Genomic DNA, 26,493 nt, shown 5'->3' on the forward strand with positions numbered 1-26,493 from the left:
ACCTTCAGTGCAGGTGAAACTTCAGATGCTTTTAAATTGTAACAGACTGTATCTTGGAATTGCCTATCGATGAGATTTACCAAGAACTCAAATATTCCCAATAGCTAAACCATGTTTTCAAAAATTCATCTATATTTAAGAAACATGAGTATTTCATTATCTCCTAGGTTTTGGATACTTGTGTGTCTTGTTCAAGTCCATGTAATAAATACATTTATTGAGTATTATGTGCAGGGTACTCTAACTGCTGGGGAAATATGTAACAAAGTTGAATTAAGGCATTATGGAACATGGGGAAAGGACTAACTCACTTTGCCTAGAAGCTTTGGAAAATATTTCTCAAGAGAAGGAGACAATTAAGCTGGAACTTGAAAAATGAGCAGGAGTGCAGCTGAAAATGAAAATGGGGCAGGAGGGACACTCCTGGCTGAGGAAGTGACAGGTAAACAAGGAGGGAAGCACAGAAGAGTAGGTTTGGAGAGTGGTAAATAGTTTAGTGTCGCAAGGTTATAGGGGCCCCTGGGAAGAGTTAAAGGGGAGGAAGGCAGATTAGGTTCAGACTTGCATTACGAAGGGCTTTGTATAACGTTCTTAATAGTTAATGGACTTTTTCATCCACTGAAAGTACAGAGATGTTTAAGGTTGTTTTTGATTTACTTGTTTAAGAGGAGGATGACAGTACGATTTGTGTTTCAGAATGGCACTTACAGACTGGGTTAAAAATCCCAAAGTTAACCATTTCCTACTTAAGATCACCCCTAATGGACTGTTTAACTTAATTGGTTAACCCCATACCTGAAGCAAATTCAGTGGCTTCTTAGAATGGATCCTTAACAATCTCTTTACCAGTTTACTGAAAATATTTTTATAACACATTGTGACAAAAAATGATAACTATTTTTATATATAAATACACTTCTGAAAAGTAAGATACTTTGTAAGTGGTTTCAACATGGTAATTTCAAAGAAACATTACTTCATTATTATGCTGCTGTATGAAAATGCTGGTAACTTAGAAATAAAAGATTTTTGTATTGCTTAGAAGATAAGTTCAGTTCATATTCACAAAAGCAGGCATACCTAGAGATTATCATATGAAAGTTCAGTAGGCTGTCACTAAATTTGCTTTCTTGCTGCTGTCTTTTTTATTTTTATTGGAGTATAGTTGATTTACAGTGTTGTGTTAGTTTCAGGTGTACAGCAAAGTGAATGAGTTATATATATGTATATATCCATTCTTTTTCAGATTCTTTTCTCATATAGGTTATTACAGAATATTGAGTAGAGTTCCCTGTGCTATGCAGTAGTTCCTTGTTAGTTATCTATTTTATGTATAGTAGTATGTATATGTTAATTCCAATCTCCTAATTTATCATGATGCCGTGTCTTACTTCATTACTATCTGATGTTTCTGAATTTATCTTCAGCAATGCTGTTTATGTTCTTGAAGAGACATTAAGCAGACTGTTTTTATTCCATGAAATATTCAGTTCATTTTATCAGTAAGCTGGAAATGCTCAGCTGAGTGAGGAAGTGCATTTTAATTCAAAAACACTCTGAAAGAAGCCCACTTTAATACTCAGCCTCCTTCCTCTGTAAACAGCTTTTAAAGTCTAGTGTGTAATGGTGACCAGTATCACTTTCACAATAGCGTAAAAGAAATTATAAATGCCAAAGATCTAAAGCAAAAGTAAAAAGATACTTAATAGTAATGAATGGTTCTGGTTTCTCCTTGAGGGTTTCTAATTTCTTTTACCTGTTTATGCTGGATGCATTAATGATATATAATACCCAAATTTAGCACAATGGCTATCATCTAAGGAAAAGCACTTGTTTTTGTTTTTGTTTTTTGCTGTATGCGGGCCTCTCACTGTTGTGGCCCCTCCTGTTGCGGAGCACAGGCTCCGGACGCGCAGGCTCAGAGGCCATGGCTCACGGGCCCAGCCGCTCCGCGGCATGTGGGATCTTCCCGGACCGGGGCACGAACCCGTGTCTCCTGCATAGGCAGGCGGACTCTCAACCGCCGCTCCACCAGAGAAGCCCTGAAAAGCACTTGTTTTATAAGAAAACATCTAGTAGGAAAACTTGGCATATTTTAAAATGTGTTTGCTAGGTGAATGTTAATATAATTAAATCAGACTTTAAAAACCTAAATGCCATAACACTGCTGAGTAAACGCTGGTGTTCTCGTTATGTGGTATATGCTGTTTTTCACTTTATTAAAAAGTAGAAGAATGTATTTCTAATTTATAGGGAAACTAAACCTTTTAATGGGTCAATATACAGTTTTACTCTGTGTCAGAGTTCCCAAAACCACCCCCAGGTCAATAATTCTTTAGGAGGACTCACAGGGTTCAGCATGTAGCTGTACTCATGGCTATAATTTATTACAACAAAAGGACAAAAAGCAGAATCAGCCAAGGGAAAAAACGCCTGGGGCTGAATCCAGGGGAGACCAGGAGCAAGCCGAATCCTCTCTTGGTGGAGTCGCCTAAGAGGTGCTTAATTTCCCCCAGCAAAGAGTTGTTACAGCGAGTTTGGATGTTGCCAACCAGGGAAGCTCACTAGAGACAGCACCCAGCACTTTAGGCCTTGTGAGCTACTCTCATCAGTTCTGGGAATGATGGGAACGCTTCCCAAATACAGGCAAAGACCAGCACTGTAAGCAGGTCTTTGAAAGAATAGTAGTGGGGCCTGTTATGTTAACTCTTTTTTGTACACACTTCACACTTTCTTTCTGCAGCACCCCATATACTGATTATTCTTTGTTCTTAAATAAAGTATGATGAAAATATTGGCTGATTTATGGCAAACTTTCAGAGTGTTTAATGTAAACACAGGGAAATGTCAGTTTTTGAAATTAAAAAAAAATTCACATATGCTTCTGGTCTCTGCTTTAATTTAGTGTTTGGGTGATTTTGATTTTTTTTTTTTTTTTTTTTTGTGGTACGCGGGCCCCTCCCTGTTGTGGCCTCTCCCGTTGCGGAGCACAGGCTCCGGACGCACAGGCTCAGCGGCCATGGCTCATGGGCCCAGCCCCTCCGCGGCATGTGGGATCTTCCCGGACCGGGGCACGAACCCATGTCCCCTGCATCGGCGGGCGGACTCTCAACCACTGCATCACCAGGGAAGCCCCCGATTTTTTTTACTTCATGTTTCCATCTCTCCACATCCTTCTTCCCTTCCCTCCCCTCGGGGTGTTCTAGCCTCCGTGACCTGCCTTCATCTTTTCTTGCCTAGTAAAGTCGTGCTCGTCTTTTAGATCTCTAAATGCCTCAACTTACAGGTTTTGTAACGTCTAAAACTCCTTAAATATTTTTAGTTTTTGCATTGAACTAAGTTATTATACTGCCTGTGATTAAACTATACTGTTTGCTATATACTATATATAAATATGTTATATACTACTATGCATAATTGTATTTATATGTCTACACGTTTCTGAAAAATAAGACCTTTGTAGTTAGTTCCCTGACTAGGGATCGAACCCATGCTCCCTGCAGTGGAAACACGGAGTCCTAACCCCTGGACTGCCAGGGAATTCCCTGAAGTTTCTTAAATGATTTAAAGAAGTTATTTTATTACTAATATTTTAGAAGCAGCTGTTCTTTTTATTTGGTTTTACCTTTTCTCTTTCCCTTTCTTTTTCCCCTCCCTCTGGTCTCTCTCTCTTCCTTTTCTTCTTTCCATGTTTTATTTTAAATGTAGTAGTTTTGATCCATGTGTTGGCAAAAGATCCATAAAGGGAAGACTCTTTTACATCTTGTTTTTTATTCTGTATGATTAATAGAACAAGCAAAATATTTTAAGAAAAATTTCTGTACACTTTAAGGTTGTTGACACTGAAAACATGAGATGCATAGATATTTGGCAGTTGTCCTTGTATGTAGATCAATATAGATATTATATTTAGACAATGTGATGTGGTCTATATATTGTACAAATATGTTTCTTCAGTATTTATGTCCTGTCCATTCATTTCCTATTATGTATGAGACACTATGCTGGTAAATAATAAAATAGTGTATGATCCCTAAATAATTAATAGGAATTACAGTCTAACAAGGGGAAAACATACAATCAAATAACCACACAAATATTTTTATAATTTCTGATTAGTGCTAAGAAGGAAAATTACAGGACTTCCCTGGTGGCGCAGTGGTTGAGAGTCCGCCTGCCAATGCAGGGGACACGGGTTCGTGCCCCGGTTCGGGAAGATCCCACATGCCGCAGAGCGGCTGGGCCCGTGAGCCATGGCCGCTGAGCCTGCGTGTCCGGAGCCTGTGCTCCACAACGGGAGAAGCCACAGCAGTGAGAGGCCCGCGTACCGCAAAAAAAAAGAAAAAAAAAAGAAGAAGGAAAATTACAGACTGCTATGAAAACGAATAATGAGGTTTACTCCAATCTGGAAGAATTAAAGAAAGCTTTTTTAAGAGTAAAAATTGAGCTGAGATCTAAAAGACAGGTACGACTTTGCTAGGTGAGAAGGTTCCAGGCAGAGAGACACTATGTGTCAAGGCTTTAAAGCAAGAGGAATAATGATATTCTGGACGAACTAAGAAAGTCCTGGTCGCTACAGTACCCTGAGGGAGGGGAAGAAGAGTGGAAAAAGATGCTGGAGACGTGAGATGTGGTTTTTGCATGTGGTTTTCCATTGGGAGAGCCTAGGAAAGATTTTCTGCCAGAGGGTGATGTGATCAGATTTGTGTTTTTTAAAGATCAGTTCATCTCCTGGGTGGGCAGCTAATTAGTGGACAAGAAATGGATTGGTGACAAGGCTATCATGCTCCCTGTGAGATATGATAATAGCTTAGCCCGTTATAGATGTTAAGATCAATAGGACTCAGTCATGGATTAACTATGGGTGATGAGAGAGGGCTGGTTGGTTATTACAGAGATATCCTAGGTAGGTTTCTGGCTTGTATAATTGGAAAGACGGTGGTGCCATTTGGTGACAGGAAACGCTGTAGAAAGGACGTTTAGAGGGAAAGTTCGTGAGTTTAGTTTGAAGTATCTTTGAGACTTGCACTTCATTCTCCATCTGACTTCCATTGCTTTTAAGAAAAAGATCTCAATCCTTATTATGACTTACGAGACTGACCCTATCTGTATGTTTATTCTTGTTTTGTCCCATGCTCCCCTTTGTTCTCTGTGTTTAGTCACTTACCTTCTTCAGTCTCTGTTTTGTCCCACTTTTCAATGTGTTGTTTTCTCTCCCTGAAATCTCCTCTGTTGCTCTCTTCACATAGTTAACATCTTCTCATCATTTAGATCTCACCTCAGTCATCACTTTTTCAAAGAAGTGTTGGGATATATTGACCAAAGGAAAAAAATACATTTTTTGAAGTAATAAGATATATATTGTGTATATATATTATATATATAAAATATATTTGGACTCAACTCATGGTTTCTTTTTTAATTTATTATAAATCATCAATCATTTGTTTTGATTTTCAAATTTTCTGTATTTGACTAATGGGATCCCCTTCAAGCTATCACTTGTGTCCTTCTGACATGTCCTTATCATTCTCTGAGCACTTCTTTACTTGTCACAACAAAATATTTCCGGGTTCATCTTGTACTTTCCCAGCCGCATCTCTGAATCAGCCACTTCTCCGAGGAGCTCTCATTCCTTTTAGGATTGAACATTGGGAATGGTTTTGAGAAACCACGATCTGGGTACTAGGCGTGTTTGTTGCTACTGGGGTGTCTTTGCTTCCAGTCCCTCTCAACTAATTTAAAAATTACTTAAACTAGTCCCTCTCACCCACCATGAGGTTATGTTATTCATTTGAAATATAGCTAGATTCATTTGTTTCTGTTTGTACTTTTAGGCCCCCTTTCTCCATTTCTGTTGATTTTGTTTTCGAGTATGCAAAATTATAACATGGTCTGAAAGTCAGGACTGTACAGAAAGTATAGATCCATCCACCCATCTCTTCTGCCTGTTCCTACATTCTCATTCTTTCTGTCCCATTCTTTTTCTTTTTTAAAATTTCTTCTTTTTTTAACATAAAAACTGACATACTATTGACATTTTTGTGCACTTCACTTTTATCATGTGACATTTTTCCTGGTAGTCACTCCATATCAGTTTATAAAGAACTTCCTGGTTATTTTTAGTAGCTGCATAGTACTTGAGTGTGTGTATGTGTATACCATAATTTATTCAGCCACTCTCCTATCCTATGTATTGGCCCTTACTTTGTTTCTAATATTTAACAAACAGTGAGTAATCTTGCGGATACATTTTTGTACTGCTGGTAGTATATCTTAAGGGTAGATTCCTAGAAATGGGATTGCTTGGTCAAAGTTAAATGTATATACAATTTTGTTAGATGTTGCCATGTTCCGTACCAGGAGGACTGCACCAGTTTGCATTCCTTTTTTTTTTTTTGGCCGCACCACACAGCTTTTGGGATCTTAGTTCCCCGACCAGGGATCAAACCTGGGCCCCCTGCAGTGGAAGTGCAGAGTCCTAACCACTGGACTGCCAGGGAATTCCCTCAGTTTGCATTCTTACTAACAGTGTATGGTGTCTCTTTCCCCGTTGCTGCTCCAGTAAAATGTGTTGACGTATTTTTACATTTTTACTGGTTTAGTATATGAGAAATGGTATCTCGGTGTAGTTTTAAATTGCATTTTAGAGTGGAGTTGAACAAGTCTTTTCATGTTTATGGCTATTTATTGTAAATGGGGTTTTGTTTACCATTATATCCTCCAAAACTGGGTATTATGTAGGTATATAAAGTCCATTGATTTCTGTGTGTTAATTTTATATTCCACAACTTCCTGAATCTTTTATTATTTGGGTTAGTTTTGTAATTGATTCTCTGGAGTTTCCCTAACATGCTATCATATTGTCTGCAAAGAAAATTTCCAATTCTTACGCCTATAACTGATTTCTCTTGTCTGATTTTGTTGTCTGCTATCACCCTTCCTACTCATTGTTAAATAGTAGTGGAAGCAGTGGACATCTCTGCCTTGTTCCTTATCTTACTGGAAAACTTCTAGTTCTCCATTAAGTTAGAGGCTGGTTTTAGGACTCAGTTATATTTATTTACTCAATTAACAAATCATCAGAGTACAAAATTACTTTAAATTATATCTCAATAAACCTGATGTTAAAAATAAAAATCTATCTCTGCTACTTCTGGGTTTGGAGGAGAATGGTGGCTACCTAATTTTGAATCTCCCCATGTCCCTTTCCCTCGCTCCCCAAACATAAAAACAACAGGGAGAGTAAATAGAACCACACTTGATCCTACGTTCAGCAATACTAGGAGACAGAGACTATCATAGCCTTCAGATTACCTGTAAGTTGTGAAATAAACTTACTTCCATTAAAGATCCTGCTGCTACTAGCCAGCAGGTGCTGAGAACAGAAATGGGGGAGGCTTAAAAGACTCCATGAAAAAAAGAAAGCGGTTCAGAGGACTTAGGCAAAGCACAAACAGAGTAATCCCCTTACCTGCAGAAAGAGAAACTCCAACACTAAGTGCAAAATACTGAACACAGGTTTGGATATACTAGAACATAGTACTAGCTCTTGAAAGAGTGTGGGACTGGGAACAGAAGCCTCAGAGAAGCATCGCTTCTGGAAGAGAATCAGATATGTAGAGGTGTGTGTAGTTTCCCTTGGAGATAGTCTCCTGAAGGGAACGAAGAAGATAAGAGGGAAAAGTTAAGGATGCTGCAGAAACAAAAGAATATACACATCAACTCCTTCTTCCAATGGCGCGATCTGAAAAGAGACTGCACAGGAAAGGGGGACTGTCAGAAGAGGGCACTCTCAAACTAGGAGCTCTGTCCAAAAACTGATTAGGATTATCACATCCATATGAAACTGTAAAAAGCTGAAAATGTGATTCAAAGTTGAAATGCTGATGAAAATTCTCACTTAATCAAAAAGTTGACAGAAACTATAACACAGTCCTCCATACTGAATGACATATCCTCTAAAAGTATTTAGGAATAATGAAAAAGCTTGAATCAGAAATTTAAAAACTAAAAACAGAAATGGACGTGCCCCCCCACCCCCGCAAAACAAAGGAAGAAATGAGTGTTGATTGAACCAGAAAAGAAATAGAAGAAAAAAGTTCGAATAATATTAGAGATAAAGACTAAATTACAGGGTGTCCAAGGGATAATAAATTCATGTAAAAATGTTATAAAGGGCATTGAGCTAAAGCAGGGATATAAAAACAGACTTAGAGACTGAAAATGAGCTTAAAAAAAAAAGTAGTAAAAAGGGTTAGAGAGGAAATGATTGAATTGGAAGACGAGGAGGAGAGGTCCAACATAGACTACTTTGGAGACTGGAGAAGAAAATCAAAACAACTGACCAGAACTAATATCTAAAATTAGAATCCAAGAAGACATTCCAGAAATAAAAGGAACCCTAAATCTACATATTGAAAGGGCCTACTAGATACCAGGGAAAATACCCAGAACAGCCTAAGAAGTATCCTAGTAAAGCTATTACACTTTAAATATGTTTTAAAAAAATCCTCAGGGCCTCTAGGAAAAGATGACTTTGAAAGACATGTAAATTAGACTGGACAGACTTTTCACAAATAACATACAAAGCAAGGTAACAGTGAAGCAGCGTTTCTAAGAATCTTAAGGAAGTACAAACCAAGGATTTTATATCTAAGCAGCTGCCTTTCAAGAATCAATCAAGGTTATAAGAAGTTTTTTTTAATTTGTTTTAATAAATTTATTTACTTTTGGCTGTGTCGGGTCTTCGTTGCTGCGAGCAGGCTTTCTCTAGTTGCCGCAAGCGGTGGCTTCTCTTGTTGCGGAGCATGGGCTGTAGGCGCTCACGCTTCAGTAGTTGTGGCACGTGGGCTCAGTAGGTGTGGCTCGCGGGCTGTAGAGCGCAGGCTCAGTAGTTGTGGTGCACGAGCTTAGTTGCTCTGCGGCATGTGGGATCCTTGCGGACCACGGCTCGAACCCGTGTCCCCTGCATTGGCAGGCAGATTCTTAACCGTTGTGCCACCAGGGAAGTCCTAGAAAGACGGTTCTGAATGTCCAAGAACTCAGAGAATACTGTGCCCATGTGCCCTTTCTGGTGAATCTACTTGAGGGAGATTCTAACCAGGTATGACTAAGGAAACTCCAAACAGATGAATGAAGACTTCATACATGTATTTGTAGAGCTGTGACCAACGAGGATGAGGTGTTTTGGTGAATCAGTCAGAGTTTGATCAGGGGAGAAGGAGTAAGGAGAAATAATAAGGATTTGTTAAAGGCACTTGACTATGTAGTTGTGGGAGCTGGTTAACTAGTCTACATGTATATAGCTGTTGCTTCTGTGTCTGATGCCTCAATTTGAAGTCAGAAGTTCAGGCAGTTGAAAAGGAAAGATGGATAAGAAGTAGGGGAGATCAAGGGTAAACTACAACCTGCACGCATGAACTGGAACCCGTAAGGATGAACTGGAACCTATGTAAGCTTCCAATTTAAATAATGAGGTGACCAGAAAAATAAGTTTGTACCCCTCATCAGGAGCTAAAAACTTGCCTGGCCCAGGAGTTGCAAAAGCTGAGGGAGGAGATCTGGCAGGAGCTGGTGCAGCTGCCTGGGCCCAGCTGCTACCCCACAACCACTGAGGTGAGCCAGTAGATGAGCTACAGAGTGTGTAAACTGCAGTAGCACCTGGTGCCCTGCACCAGTCTTCCAACAAGAGAGGATATGGCTGCTGCTGCCCTTAACACCTTCCAGTTCTCTCACATAATATCTTGTGGTCCAGGATAACCCAGAGCTAGGCAGGGAATAGAATACTGGAAAACAATTCCAACTTAGCTAAATTGATAAATCCATCGCCCCAGAGTAGAAGAATAATATAAAATCATATATTCAGACAAAATTAGAAAGAATGCAACTAAAGAAAGATGGAAAGAAAAAGGAGAGAGGGGAAACAGAAGACTATTGATTATTGTATAGGTAATAAGTGGTAAAGGATGCCATTTAAAAATGATAGGTCAGATAGCAAAAGGTTATAAAAAATGGGGATTAATACTTTTATAATATTAAAAGTATTAATAGAAAATAACCACTGGAACAAAAATAGAAAACTTTTTTTTTTAAGAAAACTTTTAAAATAGAAATAAGTTGCTTCCTTTATTGCTTGGTACATGGATATTCCTAATCGTTTTATCTTTGTTGTGAATGCTTTTCACATTAAAACATTTCTTCCTTTGCCCTGTTTAATGCTTTGGGGCTTGAAATCTACCTTGTCGGGTAGATCCTACCTACCAGGATCACACCCTTATGTTCCTGTCGCTTTCACTTGCCCACATATCTTTGTGCATATCTTTATTTTTAGCTTTTCTGATCCAAATCATTTTAGTAGGTGAGTTAAACCCATTCACATTTATTTATAAGTAGTGTTATGTATAGTTATTGTGTTATTTTGTGTATTAGGTTTTATTTGCTGTTTCTCAACATGATGTGCTTTTTTGCTATTTTACTTTACTGATTTCTTTTGATATGTAGGAAGTGTTGTATTTCTCCTTTATTGGTTATCTTTGTACTTATAACTTTAAAAAATAATAATAATGAACATTTGTTGAAGTTTTACAGTAAACTAGGTACTATGCTAAATGTCTTATACAGATTTATCTTTTTAAATCCTCAAAACTGACCTATGAGGCAATTCCTGTTATTTTCCCATTTTACAAATAAGAAAACTGATGCACAGAGAGATTAAGTAACATGCCTGAGGTTAACATGTTACTTGGTAATCAATGCTGAGTTTTTCTCTGAATCCAGCCTAACACTTCATACTTTTTTTTTCTATATTATTTTCTTGATATACTGTATTGATTAGATAGAAGAAATATGTTGTTTTTAGTTTTTAGTTTTCAGCAGGTCTGCTGTCTACAACAAGGTTTGTTCTAAGAACTGTACAATAGGAATTTTAAATAAAGACCTTATGGAAACATCTTGCTTATATTCATTATGTTAATCTATAATAGAGTTAGGTCAGAAAAATTTAAGAGGATAATGTGATAATAAATACCAACAAAAAGCAATCATAGTCACTGTGAATTTCAAAGGGGATTAAAACAGGTGGAAAAAAGTTATAAAATTTCAACATCTTCTAAGAGAATATTATTTTAAAGCTTTATCTAGATAAAGGACACAGGGTTTTAAACTTAAAATAGCTGCATGGTTTTGATCATATGTGTTTGAATTTAGATTTAAATGTTAATTTTTTATTCATGAGTGTAAACGCAGTTGAAGATAATAATTTAGTTCTGTGTTTCCTCTTTTTTAATCTCTGACTGTTTATATTTATTTATGACCCAAAACCTAATATGTGGATGGTGATACTCAAACTTTAAAACTTCATAATGTTCAACGTATAACTTTTCCCGTTTAGATGGTCTTCTGATTGTTGGTGTTCACTCGGCTAAGTTTCCAAATGAAAAAGTCCTGGATAACGTTAAGAGTGCTATTCTTCGATACAACATCACCCACCCTGTGCTTAATGATGCAGATGCCAGCCTTTGGCAAGAACTAGAAGTTTCCTGCTGGCCAACTCTGATCATACTTGGACCCCGTGGAAACATGTTGTTTTCTTTGATTGGAGAAGGACATAGAGAGAAATTATTTTTATATACTTCAATAGCTTTAAAATATTACAAAGACAGGGGACAGATCAGAGATAATAAAATTGGAATAAAACTCTATAAAGATTCTTTGCCACCTTCACCATTGCTGTTTCCTGGCAAAGTAACAGTAGACCATGTTTCTAATAGATTGGTAATAGCAGACACTGGACATCATAGAATTTTGGTCGTCTGGAGGAATGGACAAATTCAGTACAGCATTGGAGGTAAAGTTTGCTAATTATGTTATATAATGTATTTTACATTATACATGTAAAAAACTAGTTCAAGGAAATGCATTAAAATTGAAATTTATAAATAAGAACTAATTGTAGAAGGGCAATATACACTGATTTTAACTTCATCAGAAATTATTTTGTTAATTGTGTCTGAATTAATCTCTTCTCACTCCCTCAAAAACAAACAAAACTACCCAAAAAAACTCCATTAAGACCAAAAGGAGGAAATCTTTTGTGTAATTTTCAAGTATATTCATATATCCCATCTTGTTTTTTCAAAAAACTGCCACAGTATTGTATCTTATGAAAGTATTATATACATTTTAGATTTCGGGCATTTTAAATGGAAGTATTTCACTTTCCATCAAAATATAGCCATATATATATATTTATTTATTTGTTTATGGCTGCGTTGGGTCTTTGTTGCTGCGTGCGGGCTTTCTCTAGTTGCAGCGAGTGGGGGCTACTCTTCGTTGCGGTGCACAGGCTTCTCATTGTGGTGGCTTCTCTTGTTGCAGAGCACGGGCTCTAGGCAAGCGGGCTTCAGTAATTGTGGCACGCGGGCTGAGTAGTTGTGGCTTGCGGGCTCTAGAGTGCAGGTTCAGTAGTTGTGGCACACGGGCTTAGTTGCTCTCCGGCATGTGGGAGCTTCCCGGACCAGGGCTCGAACCCGTGTCCCCTGCATTGGCAGGCGGATTCTTAACCACTGCGCCACCAGGGAAGTCCCTAGCCATATGTTTTTTAAGACCACAGCAATACCCTAGGAAGTTGAGTCTTAGATTATGAAATAACCTAGGATTTGTATATTATTATACTTTTCTCTCCTTCCATAAGAACTTAAGCATACTTCTGAATCCATTCCATTTGGTTGTAGTGAAATAAAAGTATCATACAGGCATAGATCATTTTCTTTCATATCTCCCTGGTCTTGATCTAAAAAGGGCTCTTATTGACATATAATTAATAAAATCTGTTAAGTACATTATTAATCCTGCTCACCAGGCTGGACTGACATCTGACAACATAATTAGTCAAAGAGAAAAGTAATTCATCTCTTTGCAATCCTACTTTGGTCACACATGCAGTGTTAGTACATAAAGTAGGGATATCAACATTCCTGATGCAAATAAACTAATAAATAAACTAGAAAATAAACTAATTGTTTCCTAAGTCCTGGGGCTATTCTTAGTATGCCAAGGTATCATTCCCTTAGCTCTTGAATTCATTTGTTTCTTATTTGTTGTTTCTGTTAGAGTATGTGTGTGTTCTATATTGTTTATTTTGCTTGGGCAACTTGGTATTTTGGTTAATAACAGGAAGTTATGACAGTTGTTACTCAAAAAGCATCTGTTATAGCAAATTACATTTAAATGGTTAAAAGTTTTTAATAGATTTCTAAAATTTTCTAGTTTAGATGGATATTCTCCTTTGTTAAACAGAGGAACCAGCAGCAAGCTACCTTTTCCAAATATGTTTCTAGGAATATTGTTATCTTGTGATAAATTTATAGTTATTCTACAGTTTTTTAAAAAGAATTCCGTGGTCAGATACACTCAGGAAATACTGGTTAGATGTGCTTTAAAAGATTTTTGGTGGTGGTGGTGTCACTGTACTCGGATCTTGTACTCTGCCTAACGTATCTCATGAATATGTGAGAGGAGGTTATAGTATACAGTATTTTCCAATCTGAAGTGATCACAGTACTCTCCCTTTTTTTTCCCAGTGAACTCTCATCACCAGCAGTAATAAATAGTATTATTAATAATAGTAATAATAGCAAACAAAAATATGCCTGGCATTATTCTAAGCACTTTACCTGTATTAATTTTTTTAGTCCTCACAGTGCTATGAGTTAGGTATATTATTAATTCCATTTTACAAAAGAGAAACTGAGACACACAGAACTTGCCCAGATCATCAGCTAGGAAGAGCTAGGGTTTAAACGAAGTCTGTTAACTTGGGATTCATGGGCTATTAAGAAATGCTTGAATGATCCTCATGATTTAGGAACCCCTTGAAATTCCTGTGACATTTTATGGGCATGTGTATTTTTGTAAGGAAAGGGTTCGTAATTTTCAGTTGTAATCAAAGGAGTTTATCTTCCAAAATTGTTAAAAATCATTCATCTAGATTGTAAAAGATTTAAGTTATTTTTTAATTCTTTCTAGTCTAGATAATAGGTAATTCAGATGCTTTTTGAAGTAATTTCTTCTGCTATATACTACTAAAGTGTACTAATAACCATTATCTAGTAAGCCCTGTCATTAGCAAAACTTATACTCTTGAGAAAAATAGGTATCTTGGGGTACAGTTTAGTTTTTAGGTAGAAGTATCAAGTTATTTATATTAAAATCCCAGCTTTAAATACAAATTTTATTTTTTCGGTGTTAATTTGAGATAACTTTAAGTGGAAAAATTTTGTCTTACAGCTATCTTGTCTTGTAGGACCCAACCCTGGAAGAAAAGATGGAATGTTTTCAGAGTCAACTTTTAACTCACCACAAGGTGTAGCCATAATGGATAATATCATATATGTGGCAGATACAGAAAACCACCTTATAAGAAAGGTAATTTTCCATTTTAAATAAAGTTTTAATCCTTCTAATCAGAAAAACTTTATTTACTTGCTACATAAATATTTTAAGTGAGAGGGTGTTGCTTAAATACTTCAGATCATCCTCATTCAGTTTTTTTCAGAGGTTTCTTGCTTTAACTTTATTCTTAGACAAACCCATCAAACCGTTTTTTAATCCTTTATTTTAAAGTCATGTGCCTAATCACCCAAAAGCTCCTCATTTTGAGGTATTTTCCTAACTACTATTTATAAAGAGATGCTTTGTCCTTTTTCAGTTAAATTTTCTCAAACTTAGAAAAAAAAAACATACCACTCCTGCATCCCTTCAGCTCTTATGCTTTGTCTGGGAATATTTATCTGTCAGTTAGTCTTAAAATTTATTTTATCTCATTATAAAAGTAATATATGGTCTTGTTTTTAAAAAAATGAATTAATACATAAAGGTAACAAAAGTCTCCTAATCATCTATTCAAGCTCTCCAGGGGTAACCAACCATTGTTAAAATTTGTGTCTTCAGAACTTTTCTACTCACGTATGAATAATTTTATATTGAAAGGACTGTCTCTAGAGAATCTTCTTTAAACAAATGGAATCATAATGTACATACATAATTCCTACATTCTTTTTTTAACTTTTTTTTTTCCATGTTAGTCATATGACTATGACTGCACAGTATTACCTAGTTATTTTAAACATTTCTTATTGATGAGTATTCTGACTGTAATCTGTTGGTCTTTAAGTTGTTATTTCTGTTTGGAAAATAAGTAAGTTCATCTAACCCATTCCGTCTGAACATATATGTACTACATATTGTACCTAAGTACATTTAGGTACTTCCTTGCTTTTCTCGCTATTTCTCTCTCTTGATATTTTTGCCCATTTATATTATAAAAATTATCAACTAATATATATATAATAGGAAAAAACATATGTAGAACATTTAATAATAACCACTGTAATGTAAATCTCCACGGGGGCATGACATTTGTTTTCTTTACTACTGAAATCCTAAGCACCTAAAATAGTGCCTGGCCCACAGTAGGTGTTTATTAGATATTTGTTGAATTAATTTATAAGCAAATAACATCTGTTGAATGAAGCATTTTCTAAAGTGTGAATTCCTCTTAATATGAAAAGATGTTACATGAAAAAAGGATTTTGTGGATTTATAAATTAAAGCTGACTTTTTTTTTTTTTTTTTGCGGTACGTGGGCCTCTCACTGTTGTGGCCTCTCCCGTTGTGGAGCACAGGCTCCGGACGCACAGGCTCAGCAGCCATGGCTCACAGGCCTAGCCGCTCCGCAGCACGTGGGATCTTCCCGGACTGGGGCACAGACCCGCGTCCCCTGCGTTGGCAGGCAGACGCTCAACCACTGCGCCACCAGGGAAGCCCTTAAAGCAGACTTATTTTTTGAAAGTCTTGCTAATATATTTTAATATGCTAATATATTGTGAATACACTAGTGGGGGGATATGTGTGTGGTATTTCTAAACTTATTTGACCAAGGAGCCCTTTTTAGGCAGAACTTTTCATAGGACGAATTGCTTAATGTTGTATACTCTAGGAAGAGTGCTTTTATGTTACTAACTCCTTAGAGGTCAGTATTTCCTTATCATTATCTTTTGGGGGTTCTATGCTTCTAAAATTCATCATAGTGTCATAGATATCTAACAGGATATTGAAGTAGTAATATATGTAGCCCACAACATACAGGGAGTACTTGTCCTTTTTTGATTTTATGTTATTTCTCTTGCTTTAGGACTTAGGGAGTTTTGGAGTATTGACTGCATTTCAAATACTTTTTAAGTAGCATAATCATGATAACAAATATAGGTTACTCGAGGTCATTTTTATGACTTAGTTTAGTGTCTGCAAAAATGGAAATGAGAGAATTATGATTTCTTCCTTTTGTTTTAAAAAAAACAAAAGTTTTAAAAGTATAAAAATATTTATTGTATTTTACATTTGTTTAAGATCTCATTTGCAGAGGGTTGATCACAGTCCTACATTCACAGCTCGTGAACATCATCGTTCCATGCCGACCTGTCTCTTGTTAGAATAACTTATTTATTAATTTGTAAATTCCTCTTCATCTCCATTCCCATTTCCCCTGCCATTCCCTGTACCTAAGTACTCCTATAGACAGCCTTTCTGATATGTTTGATTCACATTTTCTTATTTATCTGTGACCTTGTAAAACATGTAGTATTTTGTGTGTGGGTTTTTTTTTTTTGGTGTGTGTGTGTTTATAACAACTTTATTGTGATATATTTTACATAGTACAAAGGTCACCCATTTCATGAATATAATTCAGGAATTTTTAGTAAATTTAACAAGTTGTGTAACCATCACCATAAATCATTTTTAGAACATTTTCATCCTCCTAGTAAGAACCCTCATGCCCAATTACAGTTAATCCCCGTTCCCACCCCCAGCCCTAATCTACTTTTTGTCTCTGTAAATTTGCCTCTTTGAACATTTCATATAAACAGAATCATACAGTATATGGTCTTATGTGTCTGGCTTCTTTCATTCTGTGTAATGTTTTTGAGGTTCATTGATGATGTAACATGTCAGTAATTAATTCCTTTGTATTGCTGGATAGCATTCTGTTGCATGTATAAACCACATTTTATTTGTTTAACAGTTGGTGGGCATTTAAGGTGTTTTCCAATTTTTGGCTATTTATAAATAATTCACATATAAGTTTTGTGTGGACATACATTTTTATTTCTCATGGGTAAGTCTGTAAATACTGGAAGTGTTGATTCATATGGTTTATATTTTGTGTTTAACTTTTTGAGAACGTGCTAAACCACAGTGGTTGCATCATTTTGCATATCTACCTGCAATATATGTGGGTTCCAGTTTCTCCATATCTTCACCATTACTTACCATTTTCCATTTTCTTTTTTTTTCTTTTTTTCATTTTCCATTTTTAAACTTCTAGGCATTCTACTAGATGTGAAGTGGCCTATCATTGTGGTTTGGAATATGTGTTTCTCTAATGAGGAATGATGTTGAGCATCTTTTCCTACGTATATGGACCATTTGTTTATCATCTTTTGAGAAGTGTCTATTCAGATTCATTGACAATTTTTTATTGGGTTTTTGTGTTTTTTATTATTGAGTTGTAAGAGTTCTTTATATATTCTAGATGCAAATTCCTTATCAGATATATGATTTTCAATACTTTCTCACATTCTGTGAGTTGTCTTTGTTATATATATACAAAAGTCAATTGCTTTTTTTTTTAACATCTTTGTTGGAGTATAATTGCTTTACAATGGTGTGTTAGTTTCTGCTTTATAACAAAGTGAATCAGTTATACATATGTTCCCATATCTCTTCCCTCTTGCATCTCCCTCCCTCCCACCCTCCCTATCCCACCCCTCTAGGTGGCCACAAGGCACCAAGTTGATCTCCCTGTGCTATGCGGCTGCTTCCCACTAGCTATCTATTTTACGTTTGGTAGTGTATATATGTCCATGCCACTCTCTCACTTTGTCACAGCTCCCCCTCCCCCTCCCCATAGCCTCAAGTCCATTCTCTAGTAGGTCTGTGTCTTTATTCCTGTCTTACCCCCATATTCATGACATTTTTTTTTTTTTTTAGATTCCATATATATGTGGTACCATACGGTGTTTGTCTTTCTCTTTCTGACTTACTTCACTCTGTATGACAGATTCTAGGTCCATCCACCTCACTACAAATAACTCAATTTCGTTTCTTTTTATGGCTGAGTAATATTCCATTGTATATATGTGCCACATCTTTATCTATTCATCGGATGATGGACACTTAGGTTGCTTCCATCTCCTGGCTATTATAAATAGAGCTGCAGTGAACATTTTGGTACATGACTCTTTTTGAATTATGGTTTTGTCGGGGTATATGCCCAGTAGTGGGATTGCTGGGTCATAGGGTAATTCTATTTGTAGTTTTTTAAGGACCCTCCACACTGTTCTCCCTAGTGGCTGTATCAATTTACATTCCCACCAACAGTGCAAGAGGGTTCCCTTTTCTCTACACCCTCTCCAGCATTTATTGTTTCCAAATTTTTTGATGATGGCCATTCTGACTGGTGTGAGATGATATCTCATTGTAGTTTTGATTTGCATTTCTCTAATGATTAATGATGTTGAGCATTCTTTCATGTGTTTGTTGGCACTCTGTATATCTTCTTTGGAGAAATGTCTGTTTAGGTCTTCTGCCCATTTTTGGATTGGGTTGTTTGTTTTTTTGATATTGAGCTGCATGAGCTGCTTGTAAATTTTGGAGATTAATCCTTTGTCAGTTGCTTCATTTGCAAATATTTTCTCCCATTCTGAGGGTTGTCTTTCGGTCTTGTTTATGGTTTCGTTTGCTGTGCAAAAGCTTTGAAGTTTCATTAGGTTCCATTTGTTTATTTTTGTTTTTATTTCCATTTCTCTAGGAGGTGGGTCAAAAAGGATCTTGCTGTGATTTATGTCATAGAATGTTCTGCCTATGTTTTCCTCTAAGAGTTTGATAGTTTCTGGCCTTACATTTAGGTCTTTAATCCATTTTGAGCTTATTTTTGTGTATGGTGTTAGGGAGTGTTCTAATCTCATACTTTGACATGTACCTGTCTAGTTTTCCCAGCACCACTTATTGAAGAGGCTGTCCTTTCTCCACTGTACAATCCTGCTTCCTTTGTCAAAGATAAGGTGACCATATGTGCGTGGGTTAATCTCTGGGCTTTCTATCCTGTTCCATTGATCTATATTTCTATTTTTGTGCCAGTACCATACTGTCTCGATTACTGTAGCTTTGTAGTATAGTCTGAAGTCAAGGAGCCTTATTCCTCCAGCTCCGTTTTTCTTTCTCAAGTTTGCTTTGACTATTCGGGGTCTTTTGTGTCTCCATACAAATTTTAAGATTTTTTGTTCTAGTTCTGTGAAAAATGCCAGTGGTAGATTGATAGGGATTGCATTGAATCTGTAGATTGCTTTGGGTAGTAGAGTCATTTTCACAATGTTGATTCTTCAATCCAAGAACATGGTATATCTCTCCATCTGTTTGTATCATCTTTAATTTCTTTCATCAGTGTCTTATAATTTTCTGCATAGAGGTCTTTTGTCTCCTTACGTAGGTTTATTCCTAGATAATTTATTCTTTTTGTTGCAGTGGTAAATAGGATTGTTTTCTTTATTTCAGTTTCAGATATTTCATCATTGGTGTATAGGAACGCAAGAGATTTCTGTGCATTAATTTTGTATTCTGCTACTTTACCAAATTCATTGATTAGCTCTAGTAGTTTTCTGGTAGCGTCTTTAGGATTCTCTATGTATAGTATCATGTCATCTGAAAACAGTGACAGCTTTACGTCTTCTTTTCCGATTTGAATTCCTTTTATTTCCTTTTCTTCTCTGATTGCTGTGTCTAAAACTTCCAAAACTATGTTGAATAAGTATGGTGAGAGTGGGCAACCTTGTCTTGTTCCTGATCTTAGTGGAAATGCTTTCAGTTTTTCACCATTGAGGAAGATGTTGGCTGTGGGTTTGTCATATATGGCCTTTATTATGTTGAGGTAAGTTCCCTCTATGCCTACTTTCTGGAGGGTTTTTATCATAAATGGGTGTTGAATTTTGTCGAAAGCTTTCTCTGCATCTATTGAGGTGACCATATGGTTTTTCTCCTTCAATTTGTTAATGTGTATCACATTGATTGATTTGCGTATATTGAAGAATCCTTGCATTCCTGGAATAAACCCCACTTAATCATGGTTTATGATCCTCTTAATGTGCTGTTGGATTCTGTTTGCTAGTATTCTGTTGAGGATTTTTGCATCTATGTCATCAGTGATATTAGCCTGTAGTTTTCTTTCTTTGTGACATCCTTGTCTGGTTTTGGTATCAGGGTGATGGTGGCCTCGTAGAATGAGTTTGGGAGTGTTCCTCCCTCTGCTGTATTTTGGAAGAGTTTGAGAAGGATAGGTGTTAGCTCTTCTCTAAATGTTTGACAGAATTCACCTGTGAAGCCATCTGGTCCTGGGCTTTTGTTTGTTGGAATATTTTTAATGACAGTTTCAATTTCAGTGCTTGTGATTGGTCTGTTCATATTTTCTATTTCTTCCTGATTCAGTCTTGGCAGGTTTTATATTTCTAAGAATTTGTCCATTTCTTCCAGGTTGTCCATTTTATTGGCATAGAGTTGCTTGTAGTAGTCTCTTAGGCTGCTTTGTATTTCTGTGGTGTCTGTTGTAACTTCTCCTTTTGCATTTCTAGTTTTATTGTTTTGAGTCCTCTCCGTCTTTTTCTTGATGAGTCTGGCTAATGGTTTATCAATTTTGTTTATCTTCTCAAAGAACCAGCTTTTAGTTTTATTGATCTTTGCTATTGTTTTCTTTCTTTCTATTTCATTTATTTCTGCTCTGATCTTTATGACTTCTTTCCTTCTGCTAACTGTGTTTTGTTTGTTCTTCTTTCTCTAGTTCCTTTAGGTGTACGGTTAGACTGTTTACTTGAGATTTTTCTTGTTTCTTGAGGTAGGCTTTATAGCTATAAACTTCCCTCTTATAACTGCTTTTGCTGCATCCCATAGGTTTTGGATCATCGTGTTTTCATTGTCATTTGTCTCTAGGTATTTTTTGATTTCCTCTTTGATTTCTTCAGTGATCTCTTGGTTGTTTAGTAACGTATTGTTTAGCCTCCATGTGTTTGTGTTTTTTACGTTTTTTTCCCTGTAATTCATTTCTCATCTCATAGTGTTTTGGTCAGAAAAGATGCTTGATACGATTTCAATTTTCCTAAATTTACTGAGGCTTGATTTGTGACCCAAGATGTGATCTATCCTGGAGAATGTTCCATGCGCACTTGAGAAGAAAGTGTAATCTGCTGTTTTTGGATGGAATATCCTATAAATATCAATTAAATCTGTCTGGTCTATTGTGTCATTTAAAGCTTCTGTTTCCTTATTTATTTTCATTTTGGATGATCTGTCCATTGGTTTAAGTGAGGTGTTAAAGTCCCCCACTACTATTGTGTTACTGTCAATTTCCTCTTTTATAGCTGTTAGCAGTTGCCTTATGTATTGAGGTGCTCCTATGTTGGGTACGTATATATTTATAATTGTTATATCTTCTTCTTGGATTGATCCCTTGATCATTATGTAGTGTCCTTCCTTGTCTCTTGTAACATTCTCTATTTTAAAGTCTATTTTATGTGGTATGAGTATAGCTACTTCAGCTTTCTTTTGATTTCCATTTGCATGGAATATCTTTTTCCATCCTCTCACTTTCAGTCTGTATGTGTCCCTAGGTCTGAAGTGGGTCTCTTGTAAACAGCATATATATGGGTCTTGTTTTGGTATCCATTCAGCAAGCCTGTGTCTTTTTGTTGGAGCATTTAATCCATTCACGTTTAAGGTAATTATCGATATGTATGTTCCTATGACCATTTTCTTAATTGTTTTGAGTTTGTTTTTGTAGATCCTTTTTTTCTCTTGTGTTTCCCACTTAGAGAAATTCCTTTAGCATTTGTTGTAGAGTTGGTTTGGTGGTGCTGAATTCTCTTAGCTTTTGCTTGTCTGTAAAGTTTTTGATTTCTCCATCGAGTCTGAATGAGATCCTTGCTGGGTAGAGTAATCTTGGTTGTAGGTTCTTCCCTTTCATCACTGTAAGTATATCATGCCACTTCCTTCTGGCTTGTAGAGTTTCTGCTGAGAAATCAGCTGTTAACCTTTTGGGAGTTCCCCTGTATGTTATTTTTTGTTTTTCCCTTGCTGCTTTCAGTAATTTTTCTTTGTCTTTAATTTTTGCTAATTTGATTACTATGTGTCTCGGCATGTTTATCCTGCATGGGACTGGCTGCGCTTCCTGGACTTGGGTGGCTATTTCCTTTCCCATGTTAGGGAAGTTTTCGACTATAATCTCTTCAGATATTTTCTCCGGTCCTTTGCCTCTCTCTTCTCCTTCTGGGACACTTATAATGCGAATGTTGTTGTGTTTAATGTTGTCCCAGAGGTCGCTTAGGCTGTCTTCATTTCTTTTCATTCTTTTTTCTTTATTCTGTTCTGCAGCAGTGAATTACACCATTCTGTCTTCCAGGTCACTTATCCGTTCTTCTGCCTCAGTTATTCTGCTATTGATTCCTCCTAGTGTAGTTTTCATTTCAGTTATTGTATTGTTCATCTCTGTTTGTTTGTTCTTTAATTCTTCTAGGTCTTTATTAAACATTTCTTGCATCTTCTCAGTCTTTGCCTTCATTCTTTTTCCAAGGTCCTGGATCATATTCACTATCGTTATTCTGAATTCTTTTTCTGGAAGGTTGCCTATCTCCACTTCATTTAGTTGTTTTTGGGGGGTTTTATCTTGTTCCTTCATCTGGTACATAGCCCTCTACCTTTTCATCTTGTCTGTCTTTCTGTGAACGTGGTTTTTGTTCCACAGGCTCCAGGATTGTAGTTCTTCTTGCTTCTGCTCTCTGCCCTCTGATGTAGGAGGCTACCTAAGAGGCTTGTGTAAGTTTCCTGATGGGAAGGACTGGTGGTAGGTAGAGCTGGCTGTTGCTCTGGTGGGCAGAGCTCAGTAAAACTTTAATCTGCTTGACTGTTGATTGGTGGGGCTGGGTTCTCTCCCCGTTGGTTGTTTGGCCTGAGGCAACCCAACACTGGAGCCTACCTGGGCTCTTTGGTGGGGCTAATGACACTCTGGGAGGGCTCTCGCTAAGGAGTACTTCCCAGAACCTCCACTGCCAGTGTCCCCGTCCCCACGGTGAGCCACAGCTCCCCCCACCCCTCACTGCCTCTGCAGGAGACCCTCCAACAGTAGCAAGTAGGTCTGGTTCAGTTTCCCCTGGGGTTACTGCTCCTTCACCTGGGTCCCGATGCGCACACTACTTTGTGTGTGCCCTCCAAGAGTGGAATCTCTGTTTCCCCCAGTCCTGTCGAAGTCCTGCAATCAATTCCCACAAGGCTTCAACGTCTGATTCTCTAGGAATTCCTCCTCCCGTTGCTGGACCCCCAGGTTGGGAAGCCTGACTTGGGGCTCAGAACCTTCACTCCAGTGGGTGGACTTCTGTGTTATAAGTGTTCTCCAGTCTGTGAGTCACCCACCCAGCAGTTATGGGGTTTGATTTTACTGTGATTGCGTCCCTCCTACCATCTCATTGTGGCCTCTCCTTTGTCTTTGGATGTGGGGTATCTATTTTGGTTAGTTCCAGTGTCTTCCTGTCAATGATTGTCCAGCAGCTAGTTGTGGTTCTGGTGTTCTTGCAAGAGGGAGTGAGAGCACGTCCTTCTACTCTGCCATCTTGGTTCCTCCCTCCTCCTCTTTTCACTTTCTTAATCATGTCTTTTGATGCACAGAAGTTTTATATTTTGATGATTCCCAATTTATCTATTTATTTCTTTCATTGCTTATATTTTTTTGTGTCGTGTAAGAATCCACTGCCAAATCCAAGGTCACGAAGATTTATTCCTATGTTTTCTTCTAAGATTTTTATAGTTATGGCTCTCACAGTTAGGTCTTAGATCCATTTTTAGTTGATTTTTGCATATGGTATGAAGTAAGGGTCCAACTTCATTCTTTTACATGTGGATATCCAGTTATCCCAGAACCATTTATGGAAGAGACTATTATTTCACCATTGAATAGTCTTGGCAACCTTTTGAAAATTATTAATACATGCATGGGTTTATTTCTGGACTTTCAAGTCTATTCCATTGATCTATGTATCTGTCCTTATGCCAGTACCACACTGTTTTGATTGCTATAACTTTTAATAAGTTGTGAAATCAGAAAGTATGAATCCTCCTACTTACTTCTTTTTCAATATTGTTTTGACTGTTCTGAATCCCTTGCAATTCCATATGAATTTTAGGATCAACTTATCCATTTCTGCAAAAACTTCTGTTTCTTTCTCATGTACGTAAATTATATTTTTTGAAGGAACAAATGACAGTTTTATCTTTTCCCTTCTTATTTTTATACTTCCCATTTCCTTTTATTATATTGCTTTTAAGCATTACAGCCATAGTGGGTGTCTTGTCATGCTCGTAGTCTTAAATGGAACTCTTGTAAACTTTCTCCACAAGTTTAATATTTTCCATAGCTTTGGGAAATAAAATATTTATGAAGTTAAGAAACTTTATTCCTTGTTACTAAGAATTATTGTATGATTTTATTAAATGCGTTTTCTACATTTATGGAAATAATTGTATATTTTTTTGCCCTTAGTATTATGATGTGATGAATTACATTAATAGATATTTTTGATGTTGAACCATCTTTTTAATCCTGGTATAAACCTTACCTAATCATGAATTTTTTAAAAAGTCAAATTGGATTTGATTATCCAAAATTATATTTAATATTTTAAAATTAAATGGCTCTATATTTTCTTGTACTGTTCTCACCAGATTTGGGAATCAAGGTCACACTAACCTCATCAAATGAGCTGGTTTTCATTCTTTTTCTGTTTTTTGGAATAATTTGTCTAACATAGGAATTAATGGTTTTGAATATTTATTAAAACTCCCTTGTAACATCACCCGGGCCCAGGGCTTCTTCCAAGAGGATTTTTTAAACTATCCTCAGTTTCTGTGATACATTTCTTAAATCAAGATCTATTTCAAGGCCCATCTGTAGCTGCCTATGGTATTTTTGCAGATTATATTTTGCAGATTTTGAATTCAGTAAAAATATAAATAAAGTTACACTGATGAATATTCTTTACGATTTCAGGATATTATAGAGCAGCTACTAAAAAAAATGCAAGAGGATTTCACCAGAATAAATCTGGTGATAAATGTAATTCACCATAGTAACAGAATAAAAGATGATGCTCCACTAGATTCAGAAAAACATTGGAAAACATTTAAAACCTAATCATGTTAAAATTAGTAAACTTCAAATGGAAATGAATGTCCTCAATATGATAAAATCAGGCCATCTGCAAAAAGCCTACAGCTACACTTAATGCAAAGTATTGAATACTTTCCCTTCAAGAGGGGGGAAAAGGCAGGGATCCCCACTCTTACCATGCCTATTAAACATTGTACTGGAAGTACTAGCCATTATAATAAGGCAAGAAAGAGAAATAAAAGATATAGAGGATGAGAAGAAAGAAGAATAACTCTATTTGTCAGTGACATGACATGTACATAGAAAATTCTAAGTAATCTATACAAAGTTACTTGAACTAATAAGTGAATTTAGAAAGGTTGCAAAATACAAAATCAGTATATAAAGATCAACTATATTTTTATTTTATTTATTTTATTTTTATTTGTTTTATATTTATTATATACTAGTAATAGTCAACTGGAAATGGAATTTTAAAATTCTATTTACTTAGCAACCAAAATAAAATACTTAGAATAAGTTTTTAGAAGTATATACAAGCCCTGTATACTTCAAACTATAAAAATTGCTGACAAAAATTAATATTGGATTGAAAAACTCAGTATTAAAATTCAGTTTGCTCTAAATTGATCTATAGATTCAGTGCCGTCCCAATTAAAACGCCATCAGGCTTTTTTGGTAGATATTAACAAACGGGTTCCAAAATTTATGTGGAAATGCAAGCAAAGGATTATTATATCTAAAACAATATTGAAAAAGAACAAAGTTGAAAGATTTACACTACCTGATTTCAAGATTTGCTATAATGCTATGCTATATACTCATGCTGTACTATGTATAATCAAGACAATGTCATACTTTCATAAGGATAGATATATAGATCAGTAAAAAAGAATGCAGCACCTAGAAGTAACCTTACACCTGTGCAGTTACTTGATTTTCTTTTTTTTTTTTTTTACAAGAAGCTCTAAGGTAATAGCTTGGAATTTTGGTGATGTGGGTTTGGGAGAAAAGTGAAAAAAAATGAATTTCAGTCTATGGGTGTCAGTATTCATGGGAGTCATCTTAAGAAATGTGCACTTACTGAAAGAGAACTCCATACTAGGATTTCTTTTCCTTGAGGTATATGTTAATGAATCACCTGGATAAGTGGTAATCAGAATATTGCTTCTAAAATACTATTTCTATAGAGCATGACTATCAATTAGTTAACTGAAAACTCCTTTTTTTCA

At 36.4% G+C, this 26,493-nt stretch overlaps 1 protein-coding gene across 2 annotated transcripts in view; it reads left to right on the forward strand.

Annotated features, from left to right (window-relative positions):
* Nucleotides 1-26,493, forward strand: part of NHLRC2 (NHL repeat containing 2) — a 59,098-nt gene that overhangs the window by 4,349 nt on the left and 28,256 nt on the right. Inside the window, exons 3-4 of one of the 2 annotated variants that reach the window (XM_032608047.1) lie at nucleotides 11,393-11,848; nucleotides 14,306-14,427. In XM_032608047.1, coding sequence (XP_032463938.1) covers nucleotides 11,393-11,848; nucleotides 14,306-14,427 — 578 coding nt within the window. The remainder of the gene's footprint in view (nucleotides 1-11,392; nucleotides 11,849-14,305; nucleotides 14,428-26,493) is intronic. The other variant, XM_032608049.1, reaches the window with a different exon arrangement.

The sequence above is a fragment of the Phocoena sinus genome, chromosome 16 (assembly GCF_008692025.1).
Source record: "Phocoena sinus isolate mPhoSin1 chromosome 16, mPhoSin1.pri, whole genome shotgun sequence".
Taxonomy (NCBI): Eukaryota; Metazoa; Chordata; class Mammalia; order Artiodactyla; family Phocoenidae; genus Phocoena; species Phocoena sinus.